The 15240-nt window shown below is 42.5% G+C and overlaps 1 protein-coding gene across 3 annotated transcripts in view; it reads left to right on the plus strand.

Moving 5' to 3' along the window:
• ZPBP (zona pellucida binding protein) overlaps window positions 1–15240 on the plus strand; it is a 72395-nt gene that overhangs the window by 34481 nt on the left and 22674 nt on the right. For all 3 annotated transcript variants that reach the window (XM_075124786.1, XM_075124787.1, XM_075124785.1), the window contains exons 4-5: window positions 6746–6895; window positions 9039–9257. In XM_075124786.1, the coding sequence (XP_074980887.1) occupies window positions 6746–6895; window positions 9039–9257 (369 nt within the window). The remainder of the gene's footprint in view (window positions 1–6745; window positions 6896–9038; window positions 9258–15240) is intronic.

Genomic DNA, 15240 nt, shown 5'->3' on the forward strand with positions numbered 1-15240 from the left:
CCAGCCATTGCTTATGGCATGTATTGACCTAACGAAGGTCTTTGATTCCATCAATCATGAAGCGTTAAGGAAGGTGCTCTCTAGGTTCAGTTGTCCATTGAAGTTCAGTCGCATTCTCAGGCTACTTCATGATGGGATGATCGCCACCGTCCCCTGTGATGGGTTGGCGACAGACCATTCACCATCCGTACTGATGTCAAGCAGGGCTGCTTTATTGCCCCAACCCTTTTTTCCAGCTGTCTTGTCGTGATCTTGATTCTTATTCATGACTGCCTTTCTTCTAGAATTGGGATTGTCACATGAGCGGCTAGCTCTTCAACCTGTGGTGTCTTCACTTTAAAAACTAAGGTCACCAGGATTGTTACTGACCTTCATGCTCTCCTTGCACACACAGAGGCTGACTTGCAATCCACCCTAGATCTTTTCTCAGGTGCCTATTATAGTCTGGGACTTTCCTTCAACATTGGGAAGACTAAGATGCTTCACCAGCCTAGCCAGCACAAATTGTCCCCCTTCTCCCACAAATTGTCATAGGTGGTGAACCTCTGGAAAATGTTGAGCATTTCCTTTACCTTGGTAGCCATCTCTCCCAGACAGCCAATCTTGATGTGGAAATTGAACACTGGACGTACTGGCACAACCTATCCTTCGGAAAGTTGCTCTGTCATGTCTTTTTATTGACCAAGATCTGAGGACAAAATTCACAGAAACAGCATTTTATAATTAATTAAATAAAACTAGCATAAATGAGATGGACATAAGAAGAAAGCTTGTCCAAAACAAGTTTTACATTTAAAACTGATTGATTTATTGAACAAAGGAAGTATTATGTGTAGTTAGTAAATTGAACTGATTGTTTCTTGTTACCATTCCTTCAAGATTTTAGAATTAGTAAATCTCATCTTTTCACAGCTTGCTTTTATTCCTGTACTGGAAGAGGTAAACAAGCTTTCCTGCATTTTTAATTCTCAATTGTTTTCTCAACTCTGAATAATCTAGTCATTGAACTGAACTAGTTGACATGGGGGAAAAAATGATCTGCACCTGCAGAAGAGGTTACTGCTGTCAAAAGCTGGTTTAGCACTTCAGCCAATTCTGGCTCTAGGTGCCAGGCCAGTGACTTCCCCCCAGTTCAGTGGTTTAAGTTTATTTAAAACTTTGGGACAAATGTGCTACTTGAATATTTATGTAATGCAGATTGACAACCAGGGAGGATTTGATTTAAATCAAATCATGATTTAAATCACTACTCAGGAAGACTTGATTTAATCATGGTTTTTTACATAAAAGTGCATTCTTGTTGGTTGTTATAACCTTAATACATATTCTTCAGAACTCCGAGATAGATGTAGGTTTCATTTTTAGAAGGTGCACGTTCTACATTTTTAAACAGTGACTTATTTTGAAAACTTCAGATTAGTTTTACAGCTATATCAGAAAATGAATGATTGTTTGGTTATTTCATTTACCAAAGGTAATTGAAACAGATATTTATGACGTCATTGGGACGTTAACTATCTCCAATTCAACAGGTTAATCATTAGTATTTGGAGGATTTTCTTGCCATGCTGTATTAGGAGAACATCACCAGACAAACAGATATTTTAAATTGTTTTATTTAGCTAAAACAACAACGTTAAGTATTCTGGATTTTTTTTCTTCAACAGGAAACATTATAATATTTTGACAAAACAAGCATATGTCTCTCGCTTCTCACATTTATCTCCAAACTTCTTCTCCTTGTCCAGATCTATTCCACCCCCAACAATCTTCTATTAATTGAACTTTTTGAAACTTTGCACTTTTAGAGAGAGGTAAGGGATGGACTCCGGGTACACAAATTTGCAGAGGGACAATAGAGTTGAGGTCTGTTATTTCTCACGTCTATTCTCTCTCTCATATAACATTTTTGCTGTTAACAAGCCTGTTACCTCTGGAGACACAAATCCACTGTTTGAGAACTGCAAGACTAAGCACCGCTGATGGTCTCTTCTAGACTGAGCACTGTTTCCCAGGGGGTAGATAGAAAGATTAACCTAAATAATCTATACAGAAGCCTGTGGAACCCCATAAGATTGGGTCCCTAATCCGTGAACTGTTGGAACTCATTTACAAAACGTTTCTTAAACATTACATGAATATATTCTCATACTATAGAATTCAAATTTATAATCCCTATTCCATGATGAGATATCTTTGAGCTATAATATATCTTTAGATAGGTTTTTTCCCTCAAAAAGCATTTTATCAAAAAAATCCGATTTAAATAAAAAAATTCTATTTTTAATTTTTTTTAATCATTGATTTTTATCCACCCTGTTGATAACATATTCAGATGTGAACAATTTTAAATAGTTTTATTTTTAAACAAGAAAATGTGTTTAATGTAGATTACAAAATCTGATTTTCTTTTAAATTTAAAAAAAATCATTGACATTTATGTGCCCTGGATGGAAGGAGTTCAGAAAAGAGAAATCAAAATTATGATTATCTGGTGGAACTGAGTTGTAAAGAAAGATTAAATAAAATGACGAGGGGAGATATGAGAAGTCTACAGAACTCATGCTGATTTGCACCCATTGTAATTCTTTTTGGTTAATAGGTTTCAGTTATGCCTTTAGGGAACTTGCACATATTGAGCCCAGTCAGGCTCTGGGAAGTATTGTTGAAGGAGGTACAATACCTCTTGGAGTTCCCCAGAAGATAGGGAGAAGTGGCCACTACTATGTATCCTGAAGGCATTAAGTGTAAACTCTGCTCATTGACTACGGAGACATAGCTGTGTCTCGTCATCTGTTTTGTACTCCTGGGAGAATTCTGTGCCACTGAATGGGTGCAGAATGCATGACCCTGGCAAATTTCTTTGCTTCCTTGTGGAAAAATGACTTTGCTTCCCTGTAAGAAAGGGAAGCTGCAAGAGCAGTCACGCACCACTCCCTAACTGTGCAGGTACATTGTTTCAGGCACCTGGAGCAGTCAGTGGAGAGGTAAATCACCGCGGGGCTGGGGCCACCCCAGCCAGTGGCTCCAACCCTGAGCCAGGATCAGCTGCTAGTCCCAGCTGGGTGAGAGGCAGGAGAGGATGGGACTTTCTCTTCTCCTGCAAGGAGTAGCTGGGGCTCTGTCAGACCCACCCCCAGAAACCTCCCCCAGCTACAGGAAGCTCAGTATCCTCCCCTGTTTCCTGCCCCCATTACTCCTCAGCTGTAAGGTGAGGGGTCACTGTACAGGGAGCTGCTCCCCCATCCACCCAACCCCCATGCATCCAGAGCTCCCATACCCAGACACCCCTGCCAAGCCTCACCCCGTACATCCAAACCCCCCTTAGCCCTCCATACCCAAACCTCACCCCATTGAACCTCAGCCCTTACAGCTGAAGCCCCCTGTAACCAGATGAACCTCCACTGATCTCCCTGCACTCAAACTCCCACCCTGATGAGCGATACCCCCTGCACCATGGTGAGCCCCCCACATCCAGACCCCCATGCCACTGACCTCAATTAGCTGTACCTAGACTCCTACCCCACCAAGCCCCGCTCCCCCAGCACGCAGACTTCCCTTGTGAGAGCCCCCCACTCCCAGACCCCTCCGGTGAGCCCCAACCACTTTTGCCTAGAAGCCCCTGCAGAGTCCTATTGCCCCTGAACTTCGAACCCCCCCAACGAGCCTCTGTGCATCCAGATCCCCCCACACCTATACCCCGTACTGAGCGGCCTGCACCCAGATTGTCCCACACAGAAACTTTTCACCCCACACTGAGCCCCTCCACACTTAAATCCTGCCTGCCCCACATCTGGTGTGCCTGGCGCAGAGGGCCAGGGCCCCAGGATGTTTCTGGGGCAGGCCCAGGCCTTGTGCTTTGTCAGGGTCGGGTGCAGCCTCACCACTGAATCTGTGTGCCTGGGGTGAATGGTGGGGAGGCTGCAGGGTGATCTCCCACTTTTGTGCAGCCAGTGGCCTATCCGCCCCACTGCCATGCTGGAGCCTCTGCATTTATTTATTAACAAATAAAACTTGCAGAATTTTTAATTTTGGGGGAAAGAATGCCCTCAGGAGTACTTTTGGAGTGACTGAGTCTCATAGTATTAACGTGGAGCTAAGTTCCCTCTAAGCTGTGCGGCTGCGCAACAGGCTATCAAGGGCTGTGCAGGCAGGGAGAGGTGCCTCTCCCCTGGCCCCGGCTGGGCGAGAGGCACATGGCCCCTGGCCCCAGCGCTGCTGCATCGAGAGAGGGCTGGCGGGTGTCCTCTCTCCCTACTGCAGGCCCGGGGCAGCCTGCACTGCCAGCCAGAGCCTTCCTCCTCCTGCACTCCAACACTCTGGTCCAGCTGTGCCAGAGCCCCCTCCCACACTCTGAACCCTTCAGCCCCACCCTGCCACACATCACCTCCATATTGGTACACATAACAAAATTAATTCTGCACATGGATGTAAAAAATTAGAGGGAACATTGACATGGAGCTGTCATTATTTATGGGATCTAGCTTGCTCTTCTCTCTGATTTGGTCCTGCGCCAGGGATGAGTGTGGGCGTGTCCGTGCATGGCTCTCCTTGCTCCTCCCTGGGGTGTAGAGAAGAAACAATCCTTAAGCACTCTGAAGCACAAGTGCTGCAACTGCAGCTGATCCTTCATAGCACATGTAAAGTGGTAGAAGATTCCTTGCCTTGTGCACAGACAGAAAGGCGAAACTGAATCTGGTCCCAAACAAATATGATATGATATAGATTACAATCTGCTAGTACTCCAAATGACAATCTATCTTCAGTTTTGGTTGCCTTAAGTAAAAAAGAATTCAGCGCAAACTGAAAAGTGTCAAAATATTAGTAATATGGCAGGGCTTAACTATTGTGAGCAATTGAAAAGACTGATATTGTTTAGCCTGGAAAGGAATGTAACTGAAGTTTTCTACATATCCAGCATAGTTTTGATCTGCCTGTTTTATCCTTTTACACAAGGGTAGACTTATTGAAATTAAAATATAGTCATTTGGAACCAGTAAAAGAGCCTGCATCGCACAGCAAAAAGGTTCTTGTCCATCTGTTCTGTAGAATTTAGTGCAGCTGAACAAAATAGCTTTTGAACATACTTTTTTTTTAAGGATTTGATTTGCATTTCTAGCTAGTAGCTCCACCCACTTGGATCCTCTTTCAGTGGTGTAGGATTTTGACATTCAAAGGAGCCAAAATAGATTTGCCCATTGGTGCCAATTTTGAAAGCTCTTCCAGACCTTCCCATGCAGTAAACCCCAATCATTCCGGAGACGTTATCTTTACAAATTAGTAACACTTGATTCAGTGCTTGATTCAGGCACTGGTCTGGCTGTCTTGCACTGCCTGGACAACACAGAGCAGCTGAGTGGAGGGCTGAGCATGTGGCCCATATTCCTTAAGCCTCTGCTTGTTTTCTACCAAGGTGCAGCTTTCTGCTGTCTCAGCATATAACCTTCCAATTGATACCTCCTGTCCTCAGTGACCCACCATCATAAGATTCCTTAAAGGACAGGTGAAGGTATGCTCATCAATTTGTGAACCTGTGTTGATATGGAATCTCAACCTGGCATCTTGAAGTTAAAGAACTCACTCTCTAATTTTTTATTATATTCTTTATTTCACTTGTCACTAAAGAAAGCAGTTTTTAAAATCAGTCACACCTGTTAAGATTGGGTGAACCGCAAGCTTTAATAGTTGATCTTCCGTTCACTGTATAACGTGTATAACACATAACGACAAAGTTGTCCAATGTCCTCATGCCAAATGTATATGAATAGTGATGCATGAAATTCACCTGATTCAGGCCATTAATTTCTCTATATTTTTCCCAAAGCTTCACTCTCACTAGAAAATTCTAAGTTCCATAGCACAGATGTTTCATCTTGACAGGACTAAGATATTTGGGAAGTCCACTAAACATTTTATGCCCTTGGTAATGCCGACACAAAGCCATTCCCACGCAGCTTTTATCAAAGTGATTCAGAGTCTGCCTTGATACCTGTTGTCATTTAGTCTGGCTGTCAGTATCTGAATATCTTAAGAGCCCACTCTACTGCCTCATGCCTTTGTAATGTTTCCATCCTAGAAATCTGTATGACTGCTACCTTCAGTCTTGTACACACATTTACACAGCACTGCTCTTGCAATTTAGCATCTCTACGTGATACTTATTTTGGGAAGCTTTGTCTTGTGGTCCTTTGTTTAACTATAATATTTTAGCCTACCTATTTTGGAGTTCTGATAATTGTTAAACTTCCACAACTAGTAATATGCAGGGGTAATTGTCAGAAAGATTACTTACCAGTAACTGTAGAATAAATGTATATATTTTCTTACTGTATTGCCTGTAACTATTCAGACTATCTGCGCACATTCCCCTCTTCTGGGAGTTCTCTATCATGAGACATTATAGTTTACTAAAAGGAACTGAGATGATTAGGATCATAACATGCTTTAATAACTGAACATTTGGTGTTGTGTGAGGGTGCTTGTGCAGCCCAGTGAGCACTACTTTGTGCGAAATTCCAAAAGCTCAGCAGTACTGGGGCACCTATGTATAATGGTGAATATGCAGTGTTAATACAGCCAAAGAACTACAGTTACTGGTGAGCTTCCTTCTTGTATTAAGGCTATAAGTACCATTCTGTGCATGGTTAGAACCATAGCCATTCAGATTCCTCCTTTTGTATTTTCCCATGTTATAATGAAAAGTAAGGCTAAACTCACTGTACTATTTTATTTATTTATTTACTAGAAAATAGCAGTGTGAAAATAACACCAACAGGAACCCTAATATTCAGACACTTCAAATACGACATGAGTGGAATTTACACTTGTTCCCTCGTTTTTAAACCAACTGCAGAGCAGGCTGAAAAAAACTATTTGCTCAAATATGTTATTTATGGTAAGAGATCAAAACAGTTAATTTACAGTACAAAAATGTTTTTTCTTTCACTTTTAAAATGTATGTTGATGTTTTGAAATTCTGATAAGCCTGCTTAATTTAATTCGAGTAGAGTTGCAGAATTCTGTACATCTCTCAATAATTTGCTGTTAATTGTCACTAACCAGAGAATTCATGGAATGTCATTTTCAGTGCCGTAAAGGAAATTTTCTGGTCTTTTGATTGAGAAATTGTTAAGCATGGCTCTCTGCTTTTAAAAAGAGACATGGAACATAATTGGAAAATAGAAGATTGAAAAACTGGGTGGGTGAAAATTCTTAAAAACTATGCCAAAGTAACTTCATTTCATGCTGAATTATTCCTTTGGAGATTTATTTTAATGTCTTTTTTACCTCCTATTCCTGGGACTCCAGGAGAGTCACTAGGACACACTTTACACCAATGTAAAGCTCTGATTCAGTTTTGTTTTTACATTGTTGTCAAGTAAGTTCTGCTCTTCTGAGTGAATATTGTGTAATGAAATATAAAGTGTTAGCATTTTTTGAACGTGCCATTCTGCTTCACTATTCAGAGTAAATTTTGTTGCATAATATAGCAGAATGCCCCATGATTCTACTGAAATACAAGTATTACAGATAAAATTACATTTCTTCATTACTCTTTTCTTCTCTTAGGGCGTGATTCTACTCCAACTGAAGCCAATAGCAAAACTGCTGTTGACTTCAATTGGAGCTAGGTTGAAGTGAGTGTTAGCTGAGAAACATTGAGTAGAACAGAATAAGCCAAATTAATTCCTGATTTTAAATTCACCTGAATTTGGCCCACTATCTCCAACCTTAAAAAAGAAGTCTGATTGTTTTAGTAGTTTGTCAACTTGCTGAACATAGCTGAAAAGGGGGAACTTCTTTTCAATTTTATTTTTTCATGATCAAAATTTTCGTGAAAAATTTATTGTTTCCAGCATGTTTTCCAGTGTTATCTTCCAGTCTTGTTACAGCTTGCTTGTTCCCCACAACAAGGCTCCAATCTAAATATTAGAAAGCGAAATGTACAGGGCTTCCAGAATATATGGGACCTGGGCACAGAAGCAGATGTGGTCTCCCAATGTACAGGAATAATTTATACATAAATGTATTAAAATACATGATGGTATGGCTTAAAAAATTTCAGAATGAATATGGGATACTGCATTATAAACAAGCAGTGAACGGTCTAGTGAGTTATCTTTAAATGGGTAGCAATACACCATCATGTAGTCTGTATGGCATTGTATTTTAACTCGGCTACCTGATTTCTCTACTGTCTCCACATTCTCTTTTCCCTTGTCATGTACTCTTCGTATCCCTAATTTTACCCTTCTCCCTTCCTTCATTCTCTATTGCTCTGACACCTCCCTGCTTCTTTTTCTTTAGCTTGCATTATTCCTCTGTCTCCTTGTGATCCATCCATTTAATATCTGACCCCTACTGTCATCTTGACCCCCTTCACCATGTGCAAGACTGTGATTGTGGGGAGCTAGGGGTAGCTAACTTCAGTTCAGTACAGATTGCAGCAGAAGATACTCTCCTCACCTCCCTCTGCCGTATCAGCTATTCAGCAGGACCCGCAGAGACTGATCTAGAGGGACATGTTGTTGAGCCACTACTCAGTTGCTAGAGCTCTCTTATATCTCATTTTGGGGGACAGGAATCAATCCTGAAGCTTTTTTGGTTGTCACTAGAAAGGTGCAAAATACTGTATTATAATTATATATTATTGAATGCAGTGCCTGTGACGATAAATTGCACCTCATGTTGAATTGTCTTCTGAAACTGCTATTGTCCTTAGGTTCCTTTATATTTTTAAGCACTTATACTATAGTCTCTTCATTTCTTGAAAGTGAAACAAAAATGTATAGGGGCGTTGTCCTTGTTAGGATATGTTTTGCAAAATGAAAGGTGATATTTATCTATGGAAACAAACAGGAATGATGAATTATAAAGTATTTTCCATTGTTCTCTGACACATGAATCCTTCATTAAAATTTTAGTGGGGATGTAAATCAATTTTGTTTATGAACTACACAAAAATGCGTTCTCTTTAACTTTAACCTTCATGTTTAAATGTGCATCTCTCAGTATCTTGTATTTTCTTTCACCTGCAGCTTATTCTGATCCTAACTTTTACTATGAGTTTACAGCCCGGTATCATGCAGCCCCCTGCAACAGTATCTACAATATTTCTTTTGAGAAGAAGTTGCTTCAAATACTAAGCAAACTTGTCATTGAACTTTCTTGTGAGATTACTTTACTCAAGTCAGAGTGCCATCATGTAAAAATGCAGAAAGCAGGTCTACAAAATGAAATCTTCTTTACTTTTACAGGTAAAAATTATCGATCTTTTAAAGATTGCTTAGTGTTTTCATGGTGAAGCAAAGTTTATATCCTGGATTATCTTCACTATTCCTATTGAAAGCATTTTACATGTTTAATTCATAAAGAGTTATCTAGATTGTAACAAAACACACAAAAATAATTTATGTGGTAAATCCTTGTAAAAATTATGAAAATTCAGATGTCTGACTCCAAAAAATATCCTTCACAATAGCCCACAAACCAAGTTAGGAGCTTTTATGCATTGGTGGGGCCTCCTCTGGAGTACTGTGTCTAGTTTTGGGCCCCACAGGATGGGGAAGGATGTGGAAAAATAGGAAAGAGTCCAGCAGAGGGCAACAAAAATGATTAGGGGGCTGGAGCACATGATTTATGAGGAGAGGCTGAGGGAACTGGGATTATTTAGTCTGCAGAAGAGAAGAATGAGGGGGGATTTGATAGCTGCTTTCAACAACCTGAAAGGGATTCCAGAGAGGATGGATCTAGATTGTTCTCAGTGGTAGCAGATGACAGAACAAGGAGTAATGGTCTCAAGTTGCAGTGAGGGAGGTTTAGGTTGGATATTAGGAAACACTGTTTCACTAGGAGGGTGGCGAAGCACTGGAATGGGTTACCTAGGGAGGTGGTGGAATCTCCTTCCTTAGAGGTTTTTAAGGTCTGGCTTGACAAAGCCCTGGCTGGGATGATTTAGTTGGGGATTGGCCCTGCTTTAAGCTGGGGGTTGGACTAGATGACCTCCTGAGGTTCCTTCCGACCCTGATATTCTATGATTCTACCCACAGACACAATTATTTAGTTGGTCTTATCATAGAGTCAGATTGTGACCCCTGAGGCATGCCCACATAGGGAAGTAAAGGGATATAATATGCCCCCTTAATATATTGTGAGGAGCAGTGCATTGGGAGATCAGCTACTGTGTGACTGTTATTCCCCCTCCTACGCATATGTGTGGAGGAAGGGAGGCCATGGTCGAAGAGTTAGCAAAACCATTCCACTGTGTCCCCCGCCCATCTCCCCACACACCACCACTCAGCCCTCTGGGGAAGTAACCTGTGCCAGGCCTGTGGCTGGTGTGTGGATTTTCCCTGAAGTAAGGAGGGACCACTGTGTGACTGAGAGTCACAGTACAGTTCCTGTTCTGCTCCTGGTGGCAAGGTTTGTGACAAAGCTTTAATAATCTGTTTAACAGTCTGCTACTGTTTTTATCCCCAGATTAACTGGGTGTGAGGGATAGTGGATTGAAGAGCCCTAAATCACAAATTGAAGAATCCATCCCTCTGCCTCCAGTGAGCTTCAGCATAGTTGTGTTGGAGCAAAATCATTTTGCTCCAGCTTTACTCCATTTTCCGTTATTTAGCATTGAGTGGAGAGCTGTGGAAATAAGAGTATATTACATCACCTTTAGAATGTATATTTTTATCAGGAAAAATTGTCAAGAATTGCTAAGCTACCTGAAACTATCACCAAGAGATGAGAAAATGATACCTATCCTAATTGATTCCCCTTCTTTGGCCCAGGCTCCAAGCACATGGCCAAGAGGGAACTTATACAGCATAAAGTTACAGCTCCTGCAGGGGCATTACAAACAGCCCCTGCAGAACAGCTATGGAGATACAAGTTGCCTCCTATGTTCCTTTCTTATTATAGCTGATGAATGAGCTTCCAGCGGTTGCTGTACTGGCTGGCTGCCTCAGTTATCTTGCATATCTTCTAATTTGACAGCTGTCCATGTAATTTCTCCTGAAAATTCATTGGACAATTAAATCCAGTCATTAACAAAAGAAATTTTGTCCAGTACTACTCCAGGTGGCTCCACACTATTTCCAGTGGTGAGCTGGAGTCAGTTTGTGCGAACCGGTTGTTAAATTTTGAAACAGTTTTAGAACCGCTTGTTAAAAATTGTTACGGCTCCCTGAGCTCCCGGCTAGGGAGGCTCCCCCAGTCCCTCCCATGGCTTCCCCCCCTCACAGAGCCTCCGTGTCCTGTGCCGCTGGCGCCAGCGCTCTGGACCACTCCTGGGCAGCTCTGCAGCTCCTGCCGCTTTGAGCGGCCTGGTACGGGGGGTGGGGCTGTGAGCTCCAGCGGGCCACGCGACATCCGTACACGCTTGCCCTGAGCAGCATGGTAAGGGGGTTGGGCCGGGGCTGGATAGGGGGCGGAGGTTCTGGGGAGGGCGGTCAGGGGATGGGGTGGGGGGCGTTGGGTAGGCTTGGGAGTTCCGGGGGTCTGTTGTGGTGGTGGATGGGGTCGAGGCAGTCAGAGGGACAGGGAGCAGGGCAAGTTGGGTAGGGGCGGGGTCCTGGTGGGCAATTAAGGTGGGGGGTCTCGGGAGGGGGTGGTCGGGGACAAGGAGCTGGGGGGGTTGATGGGTTGTGGGTTCTGAGGGGGGCAGTCGGGGGCAGGAAATGGGTGGGGGTCAGATAGGGGGCGGGGACAGGCTGTTTGGGGGGGCACAGCCTTCCCTACCCGGCCCCCGATACAATTTAACAACCCCGATGTAGCCCTCGTGCCAGAAAGTTTGCCCACCCCGGTCTAGTTTATTATTTTATTAACAGGGGTTGCACTTGCCTCGTTCATTATGTTGATATGCATTTAATAAAGCAATACTTTGTTTCTATTGTAATACACATGTAAAATTTTTTTTTTATTGTTAAGTATGACTCCCAGTGACTCAATGCATTGCCACTTCTTATGGAGAAAGGTACAAAAAATACATAATGTGGCACATCCCTTAAATCAGAACTTTTTATAGGGAACCGGTTGTTAAGATTTTGGCAGCTCATCACTGACTCTTTCCTAACTGTTACAAATCTGTCTCACAAGAAAATAAGACTCAGAGGGCTAGATCCACAAAGGTGCAAAAAATTAGATTCTGAAAACCCCCATGCAGCTGCTGCCTAACCGTGTAGGCTCCTAAAATCCCTGTGCACCTAGCATTCTGCTGGTGGATATGTGTAAAATCTCTTACGTCCCAATGGATCTGCAAATTAGGCATTCCCCTCCTATATCATCTGCACATCATGGTCCAGTACGTGTCCATGGAGGAGGAGATGGTGGTAGTGTCCCCTCCAACCACTTGACTACAGGGTATAGAACTCACAGAGGATGTAAGAGGCCTGGATACAAATCCCTATACTTCCTAATGTAGAGCAGAAACTTAAACCCAGATCTTCCTTTCTCTAAACCCTGAGCTATGTGGTATTTTGGGGTGAAGCTCAGTCTCTCTTTCACTTTTTGTAAAATACATAAATATTCATTGGGTCAGGGAGACAGAGAATGACTGACTAGTTACGGTACTCTCCTGGAGTATGGGAGACCCATGTTCAAGTCCCTGTCCAACAGCAGGCTGAATGAGGTTTTGAACCTGTCTCTTCCCCAGTTGGGGTGAATGCACTAACCACAGGGGAGGGAGGGCAACAGGCCCCACCACCACCACTTTTTGCATGAAAGGACTGCCTTGGTTTAGGCACCTAACTCTGGTAGAATGTTCAAGCAGAGGGAACCTCAAGCAGAGAGACGTGCCACCAATTAGGTGGCTAACTCATTTTGAGGGGTGGTGCTTAGGCCCTACCACCCTCCCCAAAATTTGCTATTGGCTAGCTTAGGTAGCTTTCTATTCAGTATGCTGACTTTTGTGAATCCCATTCTTAGGCCTCTGACACTCCCCTTATATAAGGAACCTGGGTAGCTAATCCAGGCCTGTGGAATTCCTTAGGCAGCAGGGACCTAAAAGTTAGGCACTGCAGCACTGAGTCCAAGTCCCATTTGAGACTTTGGACTAGATCCACATTCTTTTGTTTGTTTCTTATCCCCTGGGGGAAAAAAGAGAAAATAAGAGGCATATTGGATCTAAGAAGAGAGTTCACTCAGTAGGTTTCGGCTTTCAATGTAAAGGATGCCTACTTTCATATTTTCATCTGTCTTATTGATCAAAAACTATATGAGCCTTGGCTTGGGTGAAGACTTCTCTCAATATAGGGTATTTTCCTTTACATCTTTTTCCTTAAGAATATTTATCAAGTGTCTGTCAGTAGATGTAAGATGTCAAGGTAGCTGTATTGGTCTCTATCCAGATTTCTTGTTGAGAGCTCAGTTTTCAAGAGGGATCCATTGTGTAGTCTATTCCAGTCAAATGTCAGTGTTAAATGTAAACTACTCATTTTTTTCAGGTGTGAGAAACAGCACAAATAAACCTGGTGGTCACAACAGAGAATGCAAAATATCGTCATACACGAGTAGCAGAGGTCCAAAATTTTTGATAGGTGACTTTCTACTAGATTCGCACCAGGAGTTTCTATATTACTTCCTTCCAATAGCTCTTCTGCCATCATTAGAACGATCAAACAAGACAAAGTCCATGAGTTCATAATAGCTGCAACTGTGGCATGTCATTATATTTTCTCAGATTTCCTGGCTCTTGCATTGAAACTCTCCTGTTCCCTTGTTCTGTTTCCCAAATTTGCCATCTCATCAAGACTAATTCTTCCACCTAGAACTGAAATTAATGAGCTCGTTGGTTTGTCTGCTGCTTTGTTGTGCAACTTAGATTGTGGTTGTAGTTACAGGTGTAGCAGATCTTTTTGGAGGGTGAGAAATACTTTGAAGTAGAAAGGATTCTCTCAGAAGGCTGAAATTTCTATTAATTCTCCAGTTCCATTTCTGTTGTTGATGAGTCACCTCATTCTTGGTATTTGAACTGGTTTTAAAAAAATGATCAATGTGGAAGTCCTTGCAGAATGCTGACTGCACTACTTTTCCCCCTGAAGACTCCATTCACAGTAGCTGTAACATCTTTATGAAGCATTTGAAAGAACAAACCCTAAATGTTTCACCAAACCAGTCATTAATAGTTTGCTGTTTTTCTCCTCTAAATCTGTGTCATTACGGGGGGGGAGTTCAGATTATATAACCTAGATATTGAGAGTTCTTAGCTATTACCTAGACTATGCAGATAGGACTAAGACAATATGTAAGTCTCCTAGACAGTGGTTCTCAAACTGTGGGTTGGGACCACAAGGCGGGGCGTGACCCCATTTTAATGGGGTTGCTAGGACTGGCGTTAGACTTGCTGGGGTCCGGGGCCAAAGCCCAAGCCCCAGCACCCAGAGCCAAAGCCTAAGAGCTTCAGCCTTGGGCGGTGGGGCCCAGGGTTACAGGCCTCCTGCTTTGGCCCCCCAACCTAGGGTGGTGGGAGTTAAGGCTTTGGCTTTGTCCCCGACCCCCACCCGAGGCAGCTGTGCTTGGGTGGGCTCAGGCTTCGATCCCCTGTCCTGGGGTTGTATAGTAATTTTTGTTGTCAGAAGGGGGTCATGGGGCAATGAAGTTTGAGAACCCCTGTCCTAGACTATCTGAGGCTTATCAAAATCACAGACTGTATGATCTCTTATCCGAGATTAAGGGGATCAAAATGTGCAAACAAACCTGTTGTGAACCAGTGTCTTGGAACATATTTTACTAGATTTAAGCAGCTTCTAATGCGTATTTCAGAAATGTTTCCATTACAGAGCAATGTAAAGCTGTTGGTAAAAGGAGTTCAATTCATACATTTACACATTTCATATTCTTCATTTGGCAACTTACTCTAATGTAAAAGGGCGGAGAGGAGCACTTCAATCTCTATTTAATTAATATTTCTTCTGGCCCTCCATCATACTGAGTTGTTAATGCTTGTTAATCTCCAAAGAATGGGGATCTGTACAGGCAGATGATTGCATGAGTGTAATCATTTGCCTATTTGGATCCAGGCTTCTCACCATCCTTCATGTCAGAGTTGTATAAGGATTCCTGAGAAAATGGAAGGAACAGAGTGGTAACTAGGGCTGCAATCCATTGTTATGCAATCAGGCTTAGGCATTAGACACTTGTACCTACAGAGCATACATGTTTCACAAGAATGTAGATCCATAAGGCAATCATTTTTGAAGAACTAAAGTTGATGAAGTAATCCTTGTTATATTCTACTGTACTATTGGT

This window comes from Caretta caretta, chromosome 2 (assembly GCF_965140235.1).
Source record: "Caretta caretta isolate rCarCar2 chromosome 2, rCarCar1.hap1, whole genome shotgun sequence".
Classification (NCBI taxonomy): domain Eukaryota; kingdom Metazoa; phylum Chordata; order Testudines; family Cheloniidae; genus Caretta; species Caretta caretta.